The sequence below is a fragment of the Schistocerca americana genome, chromosome 7 (genome assembly GCF_021461395.2).
Source record: "Schistocerca americana isolate TAMUIC-IGC-003095 chromosome 7, iqSchAmer2.1, whole genome shotgun sequence".
In the NCBI taxonomy this organism is placed as follows: domain Eukaryota; kingdom Metazoa; phylum Arthropoda; class Insecta; order Orthoptera; family Acrididae; genus Schistocerca; species Schistocerca americana.
In genome coordinates, this window is record NC_060125.1 from 516761163 (window position 1) to 516776632 (window position 15470).

General features: G+C 34.9%; 1 protein-coding gene across 1 annotated transcript in view; it reads right to left on the reverse strand.

Annotated features, from left to right (window-relative positions):
• Positions 1 to 15470, reverse strand: part of LOC124623189 (E3 ubiquitin-protein ligase Iruka-like) — a 150256-nt gene that overhangs the window by 16852 nt on the left and 117934 nt on the right. The window contains exon 5 of the mRNA XM_047148995.1: positions 13479 to 13639. Coding sequence (XP_047004951.1) covers positions 13479 to 13639 — 161 coding nt within the window. The remainder of the gene's footprint in view (positions 1 to 13478; positions 13640 to 15470) is intronic.

The window sequence follows — 15470 nt, forward strand, 5'->3', positions numbered from 1 at the left end:
ACCCTGATGGAACACATCTGGGATACTGTTGGGTAACAGCTCCTTGCTCATAATCCACCAGCAAGTAAATTTCTAGGAATTGCATGAAATGTGTTTAAACACCTGGTGCCATATACCTCTAGACAGCTACGACGGACTTGTTGAATCCATGCCATGCAGAATCACTGCTGTACTGTATTCCAAAGGTGGACCAACACACTATCAAGCAGGTATCTTAATATTGTGGATCATCAGCATACATAGTTTGTGCCATTTGTAGGCACTACAACGAATGTTACTCAGATAAGTAATTTAGCACTCAGCATACTATAAGATAATGCAACCTAACTTATACCTAAGTGCACAGTTTTCATATTCTATCCCAGAAGAGAATTATTATAAATATATTAATACAGCGGTATTTGACAAAGATAACCCGGATTCTGAAACAATGCATCTGAAGAATGTCTTTTGAAAACAGTGGCTATTGTGTATGACACATTCAGTTAGTGCTAACTACTAAAAAGAAAAGATGCTGATGCTGAATCATCATAAGATTTATTGTGTTGCTTATTTTCTATGAATCCATAACCAATAAAAGGCACATAAGACATTCAAGCTATTTTCCAACCTCCCAAGAAGATAAAAGATGTGCTATGCCTGGTAAATCTTGGTTAGAGTGTTTCCATAATTTGTAACATTCTAAATGGATGTGACAACTTTTACATTTGTCAGTCCATAAATTGCCAGAACTCTGCACATAGCACTAATGCTACATTAAATATTTAAGATTTAATGCACATCTACAGTTGCCAATCGCTACCTCACAAACAGAAACATGCACAGAATTATGTTTGACAATATAAAGAAACATGTGCCATCTACTGACTTACTGTCATACCAGCCGCAAGGAAGTCACTGAGATCATATTATGCAACAACTAACTGGAACAGTGGCTGCACAGCTGGTGAGTAGTCTATACTTAAAAGAATATGCAGTGCTGTTTATTGTCCAAAAAGATTGGTTTACAAACTAGCACTCCTCACTGCAGACATGAATATGATCACTGTTAAATTCCTTGGCATTTGCCTGTCTTCAATGCAATATAATTCGGCTGATTTCCGTATAAAATATGAGAACACCATTGGTTACAACATTCGTCTGACATCATCGTTCTATGACAACAGATGACGTCATTGCAAGCATTTGATACCATTTAATCCAAAGGCATCTAGAGAAGTATGATAATTTATTTCAGTTTATGGTTTGTTGTCCTGATGTGGCTGTTGCCTGTAACTGTGGTTAGATCTGCCCCCTTTTGTCATTCTAGTATATGGTAATGTGACAGCCACCCAGCTGCAGCTGCTGTTTTTTTCACAATGTGTGGCCCTGGCTGCAGCCTCAGCACACAATCAGCAACAAAAGCATGGCTGTTGGATTTAGCTTTGAACTACTTAGATATCTTACTACAACAAGAATAAGACAGGGTAATTATCTTGTGGCTCTTCAAAAGGAGGAGGAGGAGAAAATTAATACAAGGTGTACAACTTTGCTTCTGCCATTTTTTCCCCAACATTTGAGACTTTAATGAAACAAATTGGTTACACATTGTAATGGATCTGGGATATGTGTTATTTTCTACCGGATTTGTCGATACCAAATTGTAAATGTTTTCTTATATTTTTTTTGGTCAGAATTTTTTTAATTGTAATTTGCCTTATCTTATGTTAATTTACTTATATTTTTGAGAGTGAAAGCATATTGATTACTATTAGTATATGTGTCGAAGAATAGCAAAAAGACTGATTACAAGTGGAAGCTTGTGTGTTGTGTAAAATGTCTTTGACGCTGGAGTCGTCTTTGACTATACTCAGTCGGCAGTTAACTCTTGGTGTGTGTTGACGGTAGAGGAATGTGCAGGTCGCCATCATAAATAATTTTGAATTATGTTACTATTTTTTTATACAAACTATAAGAAGAAACTACATTCGAAGAAATGGTATTTGAAGCACCAAAAATGAGCCAAACACATTGAACCAGGTCATTTCTGCAGCCGACAAAGATGCATTGTGGAATCGTACTTCCATTAGACAACTGAAGCCAAGACCAATATCGCCTTGTAAACATCTAACGGATATGGTACTGTCACGAAATATGCCAAATTTAAGTAAATAAAAAAGTAGTGACCATATTTCAACTTGTGTCTTAGCCGGGATAGCATATTTCAACTGGGGACTGTAGCCGGGATATTGTGTTCACGAGATCTTCAACAGTGCTACGAGGAAGAAAATTTTTGTGTGTTAATACCAGTTTTTTCAGAATGTGTGTTACAGTATTTGTGTTCATCGGGAAGTAAAAGTTTTGGAGAAGTAATGTTTCGGCAAAAAATGTAGTTCACGACAGAAGAAGTAATTTCAAGAATTTTGGTCAACAATCAAATGGATGGAAAATGTGGATTTGCAACAGTAGGAGAGTGTTCCAGATAAGTCACGAAACCTTCGTATTTTGTTAAAACAATATTTTTATCTTGTTTTGTATTGTTGTGTATAAATTTTTTTCTTCACAATGACTTATGAGATTTTCGAGAGTATTGTGCCTAAAGTAGAAAGTAGTAATTTAATAGACTTCGAAAATCAGGACAGGTCAAATGAAACAGAAAGAACTGATCAGTTTGATTTAAAAAGTTTTCTTGTAAATTACACCAAAGAAATTAAACAATCAGTTGACAACAATAAGACTTACTGGGATGAAAAAATTGATAACATTTTGTTGCAAGTCCAAGCAGTCAATACCCAAGTGGGTGATCTTTCGAACAGAGTTGGCAGTGTTGAGGAAAAAACTGAATCTGTGGAAGCAAAAGTAAATGAAATTGATGCTAAATTGAGCGATGAAATTAATACTGTAAAAAATGAGTTACTGGTAGATAGGGAAAGAAATTTAATTGACTTTAATGAGATAAAAGGGGAAATTAAAAATTTGGATGAGAATACAAAAGTTTTGGTTAAAAATGTACAACAAGAAACTGACAATCGTTTGGTTACTTTAGAAAAAAAAGGTAGAGTGCAATGATTTAGAAAACAAAAAATCTGTCAGAGAACTTAGCGAAAAAATTGAAAGTTTTGACATTGATTTTCAAAGCAAAAATCACAATGTCAACACATGCAATCTTGTATCTAATATTCCAGTGAAGCACTTTTCGGTAGATGGACCCTTACATCCCGTTGATTTTATACAGTATTGTAAGGATTGTTTTTTACCTCACTCACCAGATGAAATGAAAATTAAATTTGTGAAAAAATTCTTGGAAGGGGAAGCTTTGACTTGGGCAAACCAGATTGTAACTGTGGGGATGATCTTTTCAGAATTTGAATCAAAATTTCTTGAAAATTTTTGGGATGATCTTAAACAAACTAGAATCAAAAGTTAATTTTTGAATGGGAGAAACTATATAGAATCAGATGGGAGCATGAAACGATTTTGCAAAAGTTAACGTCAAAAACTTATTCATTTAACAAAACCTTTGGATGACCTGATCAAAATTGATACCTTGAAGAGAAGATTGCCATCAGCAATGCAGTTGAGTTTAGTCCATTGTCCTGACAGTAATGTAGAGCAGTTTCTCAATTATATTGAAAAGTTGGATAGGGTAACAACAAGAACACACAGTGGGTTTACTCAGAAAGTTAATGGTCAAAATTGGGGAAATGACAACTTTCAAAAAAGGGAACAAAACAATTATCATGGTGTCAGTCAAAATTCACGGGGATATAAAAATTTTCAAAGGAAGGACCATAATTTTTATGCAAAACAAGAACAATATTTTCGCGGAAATAATCAACAAAATAGAGAACACTTTAGGGATCAAAATCACAGAAATTTTGCTAGAGATCAGTACAATAGAAACTACCAACAATCAGGTAATGTTTGGCATAGGAATGGGAACAGAAATGTTGATCAGAGACATTGGCAGAACCACAATCAGCAGTTCAAACAGGAACCAGTTGTAATACAGGAAATAAAAAACGAGTAGACGCCCCCTTGAAGGTCCGCAAGGTTGAGGCAGAAGGTGAGCATGATGAAAGGACCAATGGATGTGACTATCATAAACCCAAACATGACAGTTCCAAACCTAAGCTATCACATGAGGTTATTAGTTGTTACTTATTGAAAAAATTTCAAGAGGAAAATAATAATGATATTGATAAAGATAAAATTTTCAGTACACAAGAACATACAGTAGATAAAAGTAATTGTGATTCATTTAATTTGACAGAGTTTTACACTTGGGCAGAAAAGAACAACACTTTGTCAGATGATGTAATTTGTAGTAGTTCAGAGACGTGTGTGAATGAAAGAGAGAATGCATGCTGTGAGAATGAAAATATTGGTGAAAGGGATCTGGTAACTTTAGAAAGGGGAAATAATATTTTGGGGGATAATTTGAATGTGTATGACCTGAATATGTATAATGATGATGATGTTGATGATAAAGTTGATTATGATAGTAATGGTATTGATGATGATGTTGAGGAAAGGTATTTCATTAGTTTAAATAGGGAGTTGGGTATACACATGGTTGAAAATGGATTAAACAGTGAAAATGTTATAGAAATTCCCAGGATGAATAAGGCTCACAAGCTGGGTGTGTGTAAAAGTGTGAATTTTGATGTTGTTGGTAAAGAATCTGACTATACAAATAATGACACATGTATAACTTCTAGCCTAAGTGAAACTTTTACAGATACTAATGACACGCACACACATTTCTTAGGAATCTATGGCTGAACAGTGAAACTATTTCTTTTGACAAGAACTTTAGAAAGATGCTTATTAATGTATGTGAAACTGTATGTCCTGAGTGGTGGTAAAAGATGAGATATTTTATTTTTGAAAAGCTGAAGGATAAGTACTTCAATAGTATACAATGTGATTTGGATGAACATTCTTGGCTATTTGAGATAACAGAGAGTACTAATGACAAATTTGTATCTTGTGCAAATTTTATAACTGTGACAAATAATACATATAATGATATACCATATGATTCTGATAAGTATAGGTTTGGGGAAATTTAAAGTGATTTATTACATGAGGATACAGGTTCTGAGAAAAGTGATCAATTTTGCAGTCCTTATATAAAAGTTCAAATTGGGTCATGGATTGGTAAATGTTTAATTGATACAGGAAGTGAGATCTCGGGAATATCTGAAAGGTTAAGCAAGAAATTGAAAGTGGGGAAAGATTTTGTTGAAATGCCAGTTGTTGTGGTAAAGATAAAAGGTGCTACTGGGAAGAGCAGTAAATTGGTAAAAAGCCAGGCTTTAGTGACATTTTTAATTGAAGGCAAGTTGTTCACACATGGATGTTTTGTAATTCAGGAATTTAATGAGGATTTTCTTTTGGGTATGAATTGGATAGTAAAAGTAAATACAGCATTTGATTGGGTTGGAAGAAAACTTTTGATAAAAACTAGTGAAAGGGAATACATTCAGACAAATTTTGTGAACACACTTTGTGATCAGAGTAATGTAAATTTTGACAGTATCAATTTACTAAAAGAAAATAGATTGGAGAATATTGAAACTCATAGATTTGATACTGATGAAGTTGAATTTGGGAATTTAGTAAATTTGAAAATTTCAGAAAAACAAAATTTATCTGGGGAGCAAAAACAACAGTTAGAAAATCTGCTGTGGGAATACAGTGATGTTTTTAGTGACATACCTGGTAGGGTAAAGGGTTATCAGTGTGAGCTTCAGGTAAAACCTCATGAACCATTTTTCATAAAACCATACAGCATTGCAATATCAAAAAGAGCTGCTGTTGAGAAAGAGCTGAAAAAGATGGAAGGATGTAATATAACAGAAAGGAGTATCAGTGCATATAATAATCCTCTAGTAGTAGTTTCGAAAAAAGATGGTGGAGTAAGATTGGTTTTGGACTCTAGACACTTAAACAAAATTTTGTTCAGACAGACAGACCATCCCGAAAATATTGATGAGTTACTCTATAAATTTACAGATGTAAAATATATGTCAAGTTTGGATCTAACTTCAGGTTTTCATCAGGTACCACTTTCGGTTAATTCTAGAAAATATACTGCTTTCTTGTACAATGGTAAGAGTTACCAATATTGTGTTGTGCCATTTGGGTTAAATTCTTCTGTTTCTGAATTTATAAGAGCTTTGGATCATGTACTCGGGCAAGAACTCGCGTCTAAACTGATAATTTATGTAGATGACATTTTGGTTACAGGGCAAAATTTGGAGGAACATTTTTCGATTTTGAAGTCAGTTTGTGAAAAACTTAGAAAAGGGGGGATGACATTGAAATTAGAGAAATGTAAATTTGCAGTTTCTGAATTAAAATTTTTGGGTCATGTTGTCACAGACAAGGGAATTTTGGCAGATCCAGAAAAAATTAAAGCAATTTCAGAAATTCCTATTCCTAAGACTAAAAAACAATTAAAGTCGTTCTTTGGGTTATGCGGTTATTACCGAAAATATATAAGTGATCAGAGTCTGAATGCACCATGTTTAAGTCAGTTACTTAAGAAAAACACTGTTTGGGTTTGGGATAAAAGTTGTCAGGAAGAGTTAGATAAAATTAAGCAAGAGTTGAGGAAGCAACACTTATTACACAGACCTGATTTTAATTTACCATTTCGTTTGAACACTGATAGCATAGCAGTAATTATGGGCTTGGAGCAGAGTTATTTCAAGAAAGAGTAGAGAATGGAGTTAAGATACATTGTACCATAGCATTTGCAAGCAGAATGTTGCTCAAGCATGAGAAAAGTTATACAGTCACAGAGAAGGAACCTTTGGCAATTCATTGGGCTTTTACAAAAGTTAGAATTTACCTTATTGGACATAAAACCATAGTATTTTCGGATCACAAAGCTTTGAGTTACTTACAAGAGTGCAAATTATACCACAGTAGATTGACCAGATGGGCAATATTTCTGCAACAGTTTGACTTTGAAATCAAACACACAAAAGGTTCTGAGAATGTAGTAGCTGCTTCACGTTCAAGGTTACCAATTGGGGGAGAAAAGGAGATTTTTGAACAAGAGGAGGAAAAGCAATTTAAAATTAGATACTTGAAAGGAGGAGTGGGAAATGAGAAAACAATTAGAGCTATGTGTAACAAAATTAGAAAAAACCAAAATTTAGATCAAAGTTGGAAGTTAATCAAAGAATGTTTAGGCAAGAAGGGGTATGAGAAACTTGATAAATTTTACAAATTACATAAGGGGATTTTATTTCGGAGAACAGATGTAGATTCTGATAATTGGAAACTGTGTTGGCCAGAGGCAGATGCTGAAAAGCTGATCATTTACATACATGAAAGTTTTGGTCATTGTGGGATACAGAAGTGCATTCAAAAGATACAAGAAAATGTTTATTTTTACAATATTGGAAAGAAGGTAAGAAAAGAATTGGCAACCTGTGACAAATGTCAGAGAGTTAAAGTGAGCAATCAAAGATGTAGTGGAGAGATGCAAAACATTATTCCGGAAAAACCTTTAGATCTTATCGCAGTGGACTTATATGGAATGTTACCTAAGAGTAAAGGTGGTCACTGTTACATATTTGCTATGGTAGATGTATTTTCAAAATTAATTAAACTATATCCAGTGAAAGAAGCTACTAGCCATGAAATTTTAATAAAAATTGAAAGAGATTATTTCGCACAGGTGGGTAAACCAAAAGCTATATTATCAGATAATGGTTCACAGTTCACCTCTAAAATTTGGAAAAAGTTTACTGAAAGATCAAAATACTTACATCTGTTTATTCTCCATCCACCAATCCTGCAGAAAGATATATATGAGGGAAATTGGGAGACTTTGTAGAACCTATTGTAGCCATAAACATCCAACCTGGTTTGAGCACGTTCGAAATTTTGAAGATATTATGAACAGCCTACAACATAGTTCCACAGGATTTTCACCGTATGAGATTATGTTTAATATTAGACCTCCAAATCTTATATCAGAACTTACTGATTTTCCTAAATGTACACCTTTAACTATGCAAGAGAGAGAAGATATTGTCAGGGAAACTATGAGGAAACAAGGGGAAAAGAGGAATAAAAGACATAACAATGGGGTAAAATTAACCACTTTCAAAATTGGGGATCTCGTTCTGGTCAAATCTCATGAAAAATCAAAAATGTTAACTTCAGAAATTAAAAAATTCTTTGATATCTATATTGGGCCTTTTGAAGTCATAGAAAATCCACACCCTAATGCTTATCGTTTGGTATATCCTAAGTCAAAGAAATTATTTGGTCTCAGGAATGTTGTCTCTTTGAAACTATATAAACAGAAATCATAATTTCAAAATTTAAATAACCTAGTATCATCTAAAACAAAAGTCCTCCACTGGAATATGCTTGTTAGAACAAAACTACCTGTACAACCAAGTATGTATATTTGCATGTATAAATTAATAATTTGAAGTCACATGTTAATTGAAACTGATGAAAAAACACTGTTGTAACAAAGAATGAGAGAAAGATTTATTTTTACTTTTTTACAAAAAAAAAGTCTCCCTAATGAGCATTTCTGAATTTTTCTAATTTTTGGAAGCTAAGTCTTCCTTGTGGGTGAAGGCATGCATGTGAGGACATGCAAGCAAAGGTATAAGTTTCAAAAACAAATTTAGATAAAGCCTCATGATATGTGAGCAATTTATTGTTGTTTATACTGATGTTGTGGGGAGCGAAAGTACTCTTCACAAGAATGTGACTTGTAGTAATACTGTAGTAGAGAGGCAAGTGTACATATATAATTGCAAAAAATGTAGATAATACTGATGTATCTTTAGCTGTACTAAAAGAAGAAAATCATAAGCAAAAAAACATGAGTAAAAATTAAAAAAAATTTTAAAAAGAAAATCATAAGCAAAAAAATATACAAAAAACCATGAGTAAAAAAAAAATTCACAAAAGAAATTCAGAAGTAAAAATATATAAAAGGCAAATATATAGAAAAAAAAAAACACCACACTATATATGTCCAGTATCATTTTTACTGCACAATATGTAAGCGTAATGAAATTATGCTTAATATAAAAAAAATTTAAATCTTATTCTAGGAAATGAGTTATAACTTTCTATTATTTTCAATCTGTATGCTGTATGTTAGAATATTTGTCATGTATGTTTTATACCATGTATATTTGTCATGTTAAATAATTTCTTTACTTGAATTTTTTGTGTATGGGATTGATGGGGAAGTATCATTGCAACAACAGCCAGTAACAAGTCCACAGATTCAAAGAGTCCAAATTTGGAAGAGGTTATTAGACCGCATCATTAATGTACTAATTGTGCAATACAGATCCATTACTGAGTGTGTTCGGGATTTTGTTGTATATGTTCATAACAACAAAAGCCCTGGGGACCAGTTGTAATGGATCTGGGAGATGTGTTATTTTCTACCGGATTCGTTGATACCAAATTGTAAATGTTTTCTTATATTTTTTTTGGTCAGAATTTTTTTATTGTAATTTGCCTTATCTTATGTTAATTTACTTATATTTTTGAGAGTGAAAGCATATTGATTACTATTAGTAAATGTGTCGAAGAATAGCAAAAAGACTGATTACAAGTGGAAGCTTGTGTGTTGTGTAAAATGTCTTTGACGCTGGAGTCTTCTTTGACTATACTCAGTCGGCAGTTAACTCTTGGTGTGCGTTGACGGTAGAAGAATGTGCAGGTTGCCGTCATAAATAATTTTGAATTATGTTACTATTTTTTTATACAAACTATAAGAAGAAACTACATTTGAAGAAATGGTATTTGAAGCACCAAAAATGAGCCAAACACATTGAACCAGCTCATTTCTGCAGCCGACAAAGATGCATTGTGGAATCATACTTCCATTAGACAACTGAATCCAAGACCAATATCGCCTTGTAAACATCTAACGGATATGGTACTGTCACGAAATATGCCAAATTTAAGTAAATAAAAAAGAGTGACCATATTTCAACTTGTGTCTTAGCCGGGATAGCATATTTCAACATATATCATTCAAAGTATTTTCCATCACTGGCCACTACTTTCTCCCCATCTTTTGGGCAGTGTGAAAATCCTGCATCGAAAAAATTGTTCATCTTTTGAAGCGATCCACAAATCGATCCAATTTGTGACTTCTTCACGAGATCAGACGTGCTGGTCAGCCAGGCCATGCGCCATTGATCTAAACAAGTGATAGAGGAAGCAATGTCTGGAGAATACGGCAGGTGGGGTAGGACTTCCCATTTTAATGTTTCCAAGTACGTTTTGATCTCTTTTGCAACGTGGGGTCGAGCGTTGTCGTGCTGCAAAATCACTTTATTGTCCTCTCGCTGTATTGCAGCCATTTGTCTTTTAATGCTCTGCTCAAACACATTATTTGCATTCGATAATGAGCACCAGAGATTATTTTACTTGGTTTTAACACCTCATAGTATACGACACCGAGCTGGTCCAACCAAATGCATAGCATGATCTTGGAGTCGTGAATATTCAGTTTGGCCGTCGACATGGAAGCATGGCCGGGATATCCCCATCATTTTTTGCATTTAGGGTTATCGTGATGAACCCATTTTTCACCCCCAGTCACAATGCGGTGCAGAAATCCCTTCCATTTTTGCCTCTGAAGCAAACGTACAAACGACATTCAATGTCTCTTGGTTTCAGCTCACACAGGACCCAAGTTCCTTCTTTCTGAATCATGCCAATAGCCTTGAAATGTTTTGAAATGGCTTGCTGTGTCACTCCCACTAATCGTGCCACCAATTCTTCTGGAGTTTGACGCGAGTCTTCTCTCAGCAATGTCTCCAATGCTGCATCTTCGAAAACCTTCTCTCTTCCACCACTCTGCCGGTCTACGACGTTAAGATCTCGGTTCTTGAAGCGTTGAAACCAAATGAAATCACTCACAACACGTTCTTTCACTAACAGCATCCTTACCATACGTACTTGAGAGCATTCGATGAGACTCGGTCACTGTTTTCTTCATATTGAAACAAAACAGTAACACCTCCCACAAATGATGAGAATTAGGCTCGTAAATTGTCATTTTCAATCAAGAACAACTTTATGATGCAGACACAAATCGACTAATGTTTGAATGTGGTTATGTTGACCAAGGTCGAAGCTAACTGCCTGACGTCTGCGATCTGTTTCTTTCGACTGCTACTTACCGTTGTCGCCAGCTATCGGCAAACGGGGGAAGCAAAGTTGTACACCTTGTAGTATTTGAGGCTCATAAGGGTGAAGGTTTTTATAAGATTTTGATTAATAGGCATCTTCTAAATTAAGACGCAAAAGTCAAGCTCTACTTTAGATTACAGTAAATATGTCAGGTTGTGCACATTTTGCAACTTACAGAAAGTAATGTACGTAAAAAAGTGCAACTGGTTGAAGAAATCCATCAATCAGCAGCAGTAAATCCTCATTTCTTATTAAGAGTGAATGTTTTCAGACGGTAATTGAATTCCTTCATTTTAGGTACTGTTGTATCTCTCTTTTAAGATGAAAACCACGAAATGTGTGGAAGATATGTTTTCATTGGCACTATTGCATATTACTTAGGTAATATGCATCTGCTTAGTACTGAATCACTGCGATAAAAATCCGATCTTTGATAGGTTAACAACAACTAAAAAAATAAAGAATTTAATATAAACAGAAACTTACAAAATGCAGTAAAAAATTAAAAACTTTTTATTAAACGGGAATACATCATGGTCCTAAGACATCCACAACTAAATTCCTTATGATGCTGCTGTTTATATATATATCTCGCCTGAAAAACAATTGTTGTAGCATGTGTTAGCACCAAGAAGCTACTCTTACTTTAACCTATCCTAAAAGAACGCAGAGATGAGCAGTGTCTTGTAATAAGATTTTATATGACACAGGTTTTGTTAAATAGTACAGTATCCTGAAAGTTTGAAACCCCTTTACTTTCTGTTTAAAGCTGCAAAAAAGGCCTAGAAAGGTTTTGCTAATTTCATAATTCCACACTTGTCGAGTATTTTAGCCTGACATCCACAAAATCCTTAGCTTTCTACAATACTGTTAAATATTCAAGTCTTTCACCTCCTGTAAGACAACAACGCATCCATGAGTGGTTATATAATCACCACAATGGCTTGATGTTTTAAAATGCACATATGTGTCAGTCTTTATGTCCTTTTAATTACCATGCGAATACTCTCTCCTCCAAATTCTGATAATACTAGAGATAATCCTGCCTCATAATAATAATCCTAGTGGCATCCAAGTTCTTCCCTCACAATCACGTACTACAAACAAAATTTCTGTAAAAGATTATGCATTGTTTTTGAGTGACACTTCAACAGTGTCCTGATATTTCTAGCTGGAGTCCTTTGTATAGTCCTATTTTTTCAAGATGACATGAGAGAGAGAGAGAGACTATCAGTTACGAACTGACCAACTTTTTAAGCAGTTTCTGACCTAATATCCATAGCATTCACTTTTGTTATTTTTGTTTCATTCCATTTCATTGTGCTATGCTAGCTCTCCACTGGCACAGGATGTTTAGTGACTGTTTTGTGGGGACAATGCAATTTGACATCACGGAAAGTGGCAAATTTCACAGCTAAGTTTGCAAACTTGATATGCACAAAAGGTGAATGCAATTGTGATTATCTGTTTGAAAGAAACAATATGAAGAAGACCAACTTCGCAGAAATTTTTATTTATATTTTAGCTAAACATGAGTGAAATTTGTGTTGCATATACACATAAAATTTCACTTAACACTGTGCTTTAATATTGCTGAATAGTTGTTGCATTTATAAATGCTATCAGTCACATAAAACCCACATGGACAAAATATACAACTGTTGTACAAGTATCATGCAAGAATATTTATAATGAACAACAAGAGATGTTAAAAGACTCAGTTAGAATCTATTCTCCAAAAAGGAAATATCTAATTCACTGACCAGTCTATGGACTTATTTTATAAAATTTCAGTGCATATGATTTATTCAATAGCTTTGAAGCTCATATTAAAACATCATATACTTGCTTGTGTGCCTGCGCATATGAGGGAACTATCTTTTAAATTATATATGGTAAAGATAGACACATGGCCTGTTTCATACACTATGATTAGGCAATCCATTAAGACGGCATCTAACAAACTAACAGGAGCAACCAGCAAACAATTCACGTAAAGAAAATAATCTTTCTCCTAAACATCCCGAATATCCACTCCTATGCAAACTTTTTTTGGCGAGCCTCACTGATAAGATCCTTTCAGTTAATAAACCAAATAAATTTCTTCACATCATCATACCCCAATGATATCTTGGGTTATCACCTGCAGAGTGTTCCATGGAAATTTACCGATTACAAACTTAATGTTAAATGATTACATATCATTATTCTTAAATATTTGTACCCCAACATTTACACTGTGTACCTTTCTTATGAAAAAATGTGTTTCAACTATAGAGCATACTTACTGACTTGATCTTCTGTAATCATCACAACGGGAATTTCTTTAATTTTATCCTTAGCAAGTGGAGGAGGACCAGTTCCATCCATCTGATTCAACAGCTGGGTTACAATTGCATCCAAACCCTCTCGCCCCCATGCATAATCTCCTGGGTTTCCCAAGAAGAGTCTAGAAAAAAAGGACATTATGTAACATAGGAAGGAGCAACACATCATTTTCCTACTTTGTGTTTTACCAAATACGAGAACCTACAACAGATCAATTAGTTGGGTAGCATCAAGACAATATTCAAACGAAAAAAATAAATAATTTCTATTCATGAACAAGTTAGGTAAAGCTGTCCTCTAATAAAAGATTGGTTTGAACATTACAGTACTGTACTAGGCACAGTGCTATTGGAATGGTACAGCCTTGGCTTCCTCAGATTTTTGAACTGACTTAACCAGCCATACGAGGACCTATACTTTTAACCACAGTGGAATTTAGCATGTTTCACATTTACAAACCATCTGGAAAGTGAAAAAAAGCAATAAGTGAAGGGAAAAATTCTAAGACTGACTAGGAAATCCAGGATGGAATAATGACAATATTATGAAAAGGATGGTTGCTACTCACCATATAGTGGAGATGCTGAGTCACAGATAGGCACAACAAAAAGACTGTCATACAAGTAAAATTTTGGCCAAAAAGGCCTTCATCAGAATTAGACAACACACACACACACACACACACACACACACACACACACACACACACACACACACAGCCTCAGCAGAGATCTCTTCTGAACAGCACATTGCAAGGCATCCCAGATATTCTCAATAATGTACACGTCTGGGGAGTCTCGTGGCCAGCAGGAGTGTTTAAACTCAGATGAGTGTTCCTGGAGGCAGTCTGTAGCAATTCTGGACATGTGAGGTGTCACATTGTCCTGTTTGGAATTGCTCAGGCCTGTTGGAATACACAACGGACATGAATGGATGCAGGTGATCAGACAGGATGCTTACGTACGTGTCACCTGTCAGAGTCATATCTAGTCAGAGTCATATCTAGATGTACCAGGGTTCCCATATCACTCCAACTGCACATGCCTCACCCCATTACAAAGCCTCCACCAATTTGAACAGTCTCCTGCTGACATGCAGGAGATTCATGAGATTCTCTCCATACCCATACATGCCCATCTGCTGCATACAATTTCAAATGAGACTTGTCCAACCCAGCAACAAGTTTCCAGTCATCAACAGTCCAATGTTTGTGTTGACAGGCCCAGGCGAGGCATAAAGCTTTGTGTTGTGAAGTCGTCAAGGGTACTCGAGTGGGCTTCTGAAAGCCCATATCGATGATGTTTCATAGAATGGTTCACATGCTGACACTTGTTGATGGCCCAGCATTGAAATCTGCAGCAATTTGTGGAAGGGTTGACTTCTTTAACATTTAATGATTCTCTTCAGTTGTCACTGGTCCCTTTCTTGCAGGATCTTATTCCGGCTGCTGTGATGTCAGAGACTTTACTTCTTGTCCCATCGCTCATGTGCTGACTATAACACCATATTAAAACTCACTTAGATCCTGATAATCTGCCACTGTAGAACCAGTAACCTATCTAAAAACTGCACCAGACACTTGTTGTCTGATACAGACGTTGCCGACCACAGTGTCGTATTCTGCCCGTTGACATATATCTGTGTTTGAATATGCACGCCTATACCAGTCTCTTTGGTGCTACAGTGTATTAGACAACATTAATTTGTAAGGAACAACTGATTTCTATTCTATTAAATTTTTAAGTATTTAATTTAATTCGTTTTTAAATTGTTTTGTTTTCCATTATTTAACTGTTACAGATTCTTCTTCTTCTTCTTTTGGGTTTCTAATTCTTGTGTGTTGTAATAGATTAAGCATTTACAGTGTTAACAATTTTTGGCTGGCCATCAAATTTAAATTATTATTTATTAGGTTCTTTACGTTCTGTTGCTAAGACCATTTCGTATTAAGT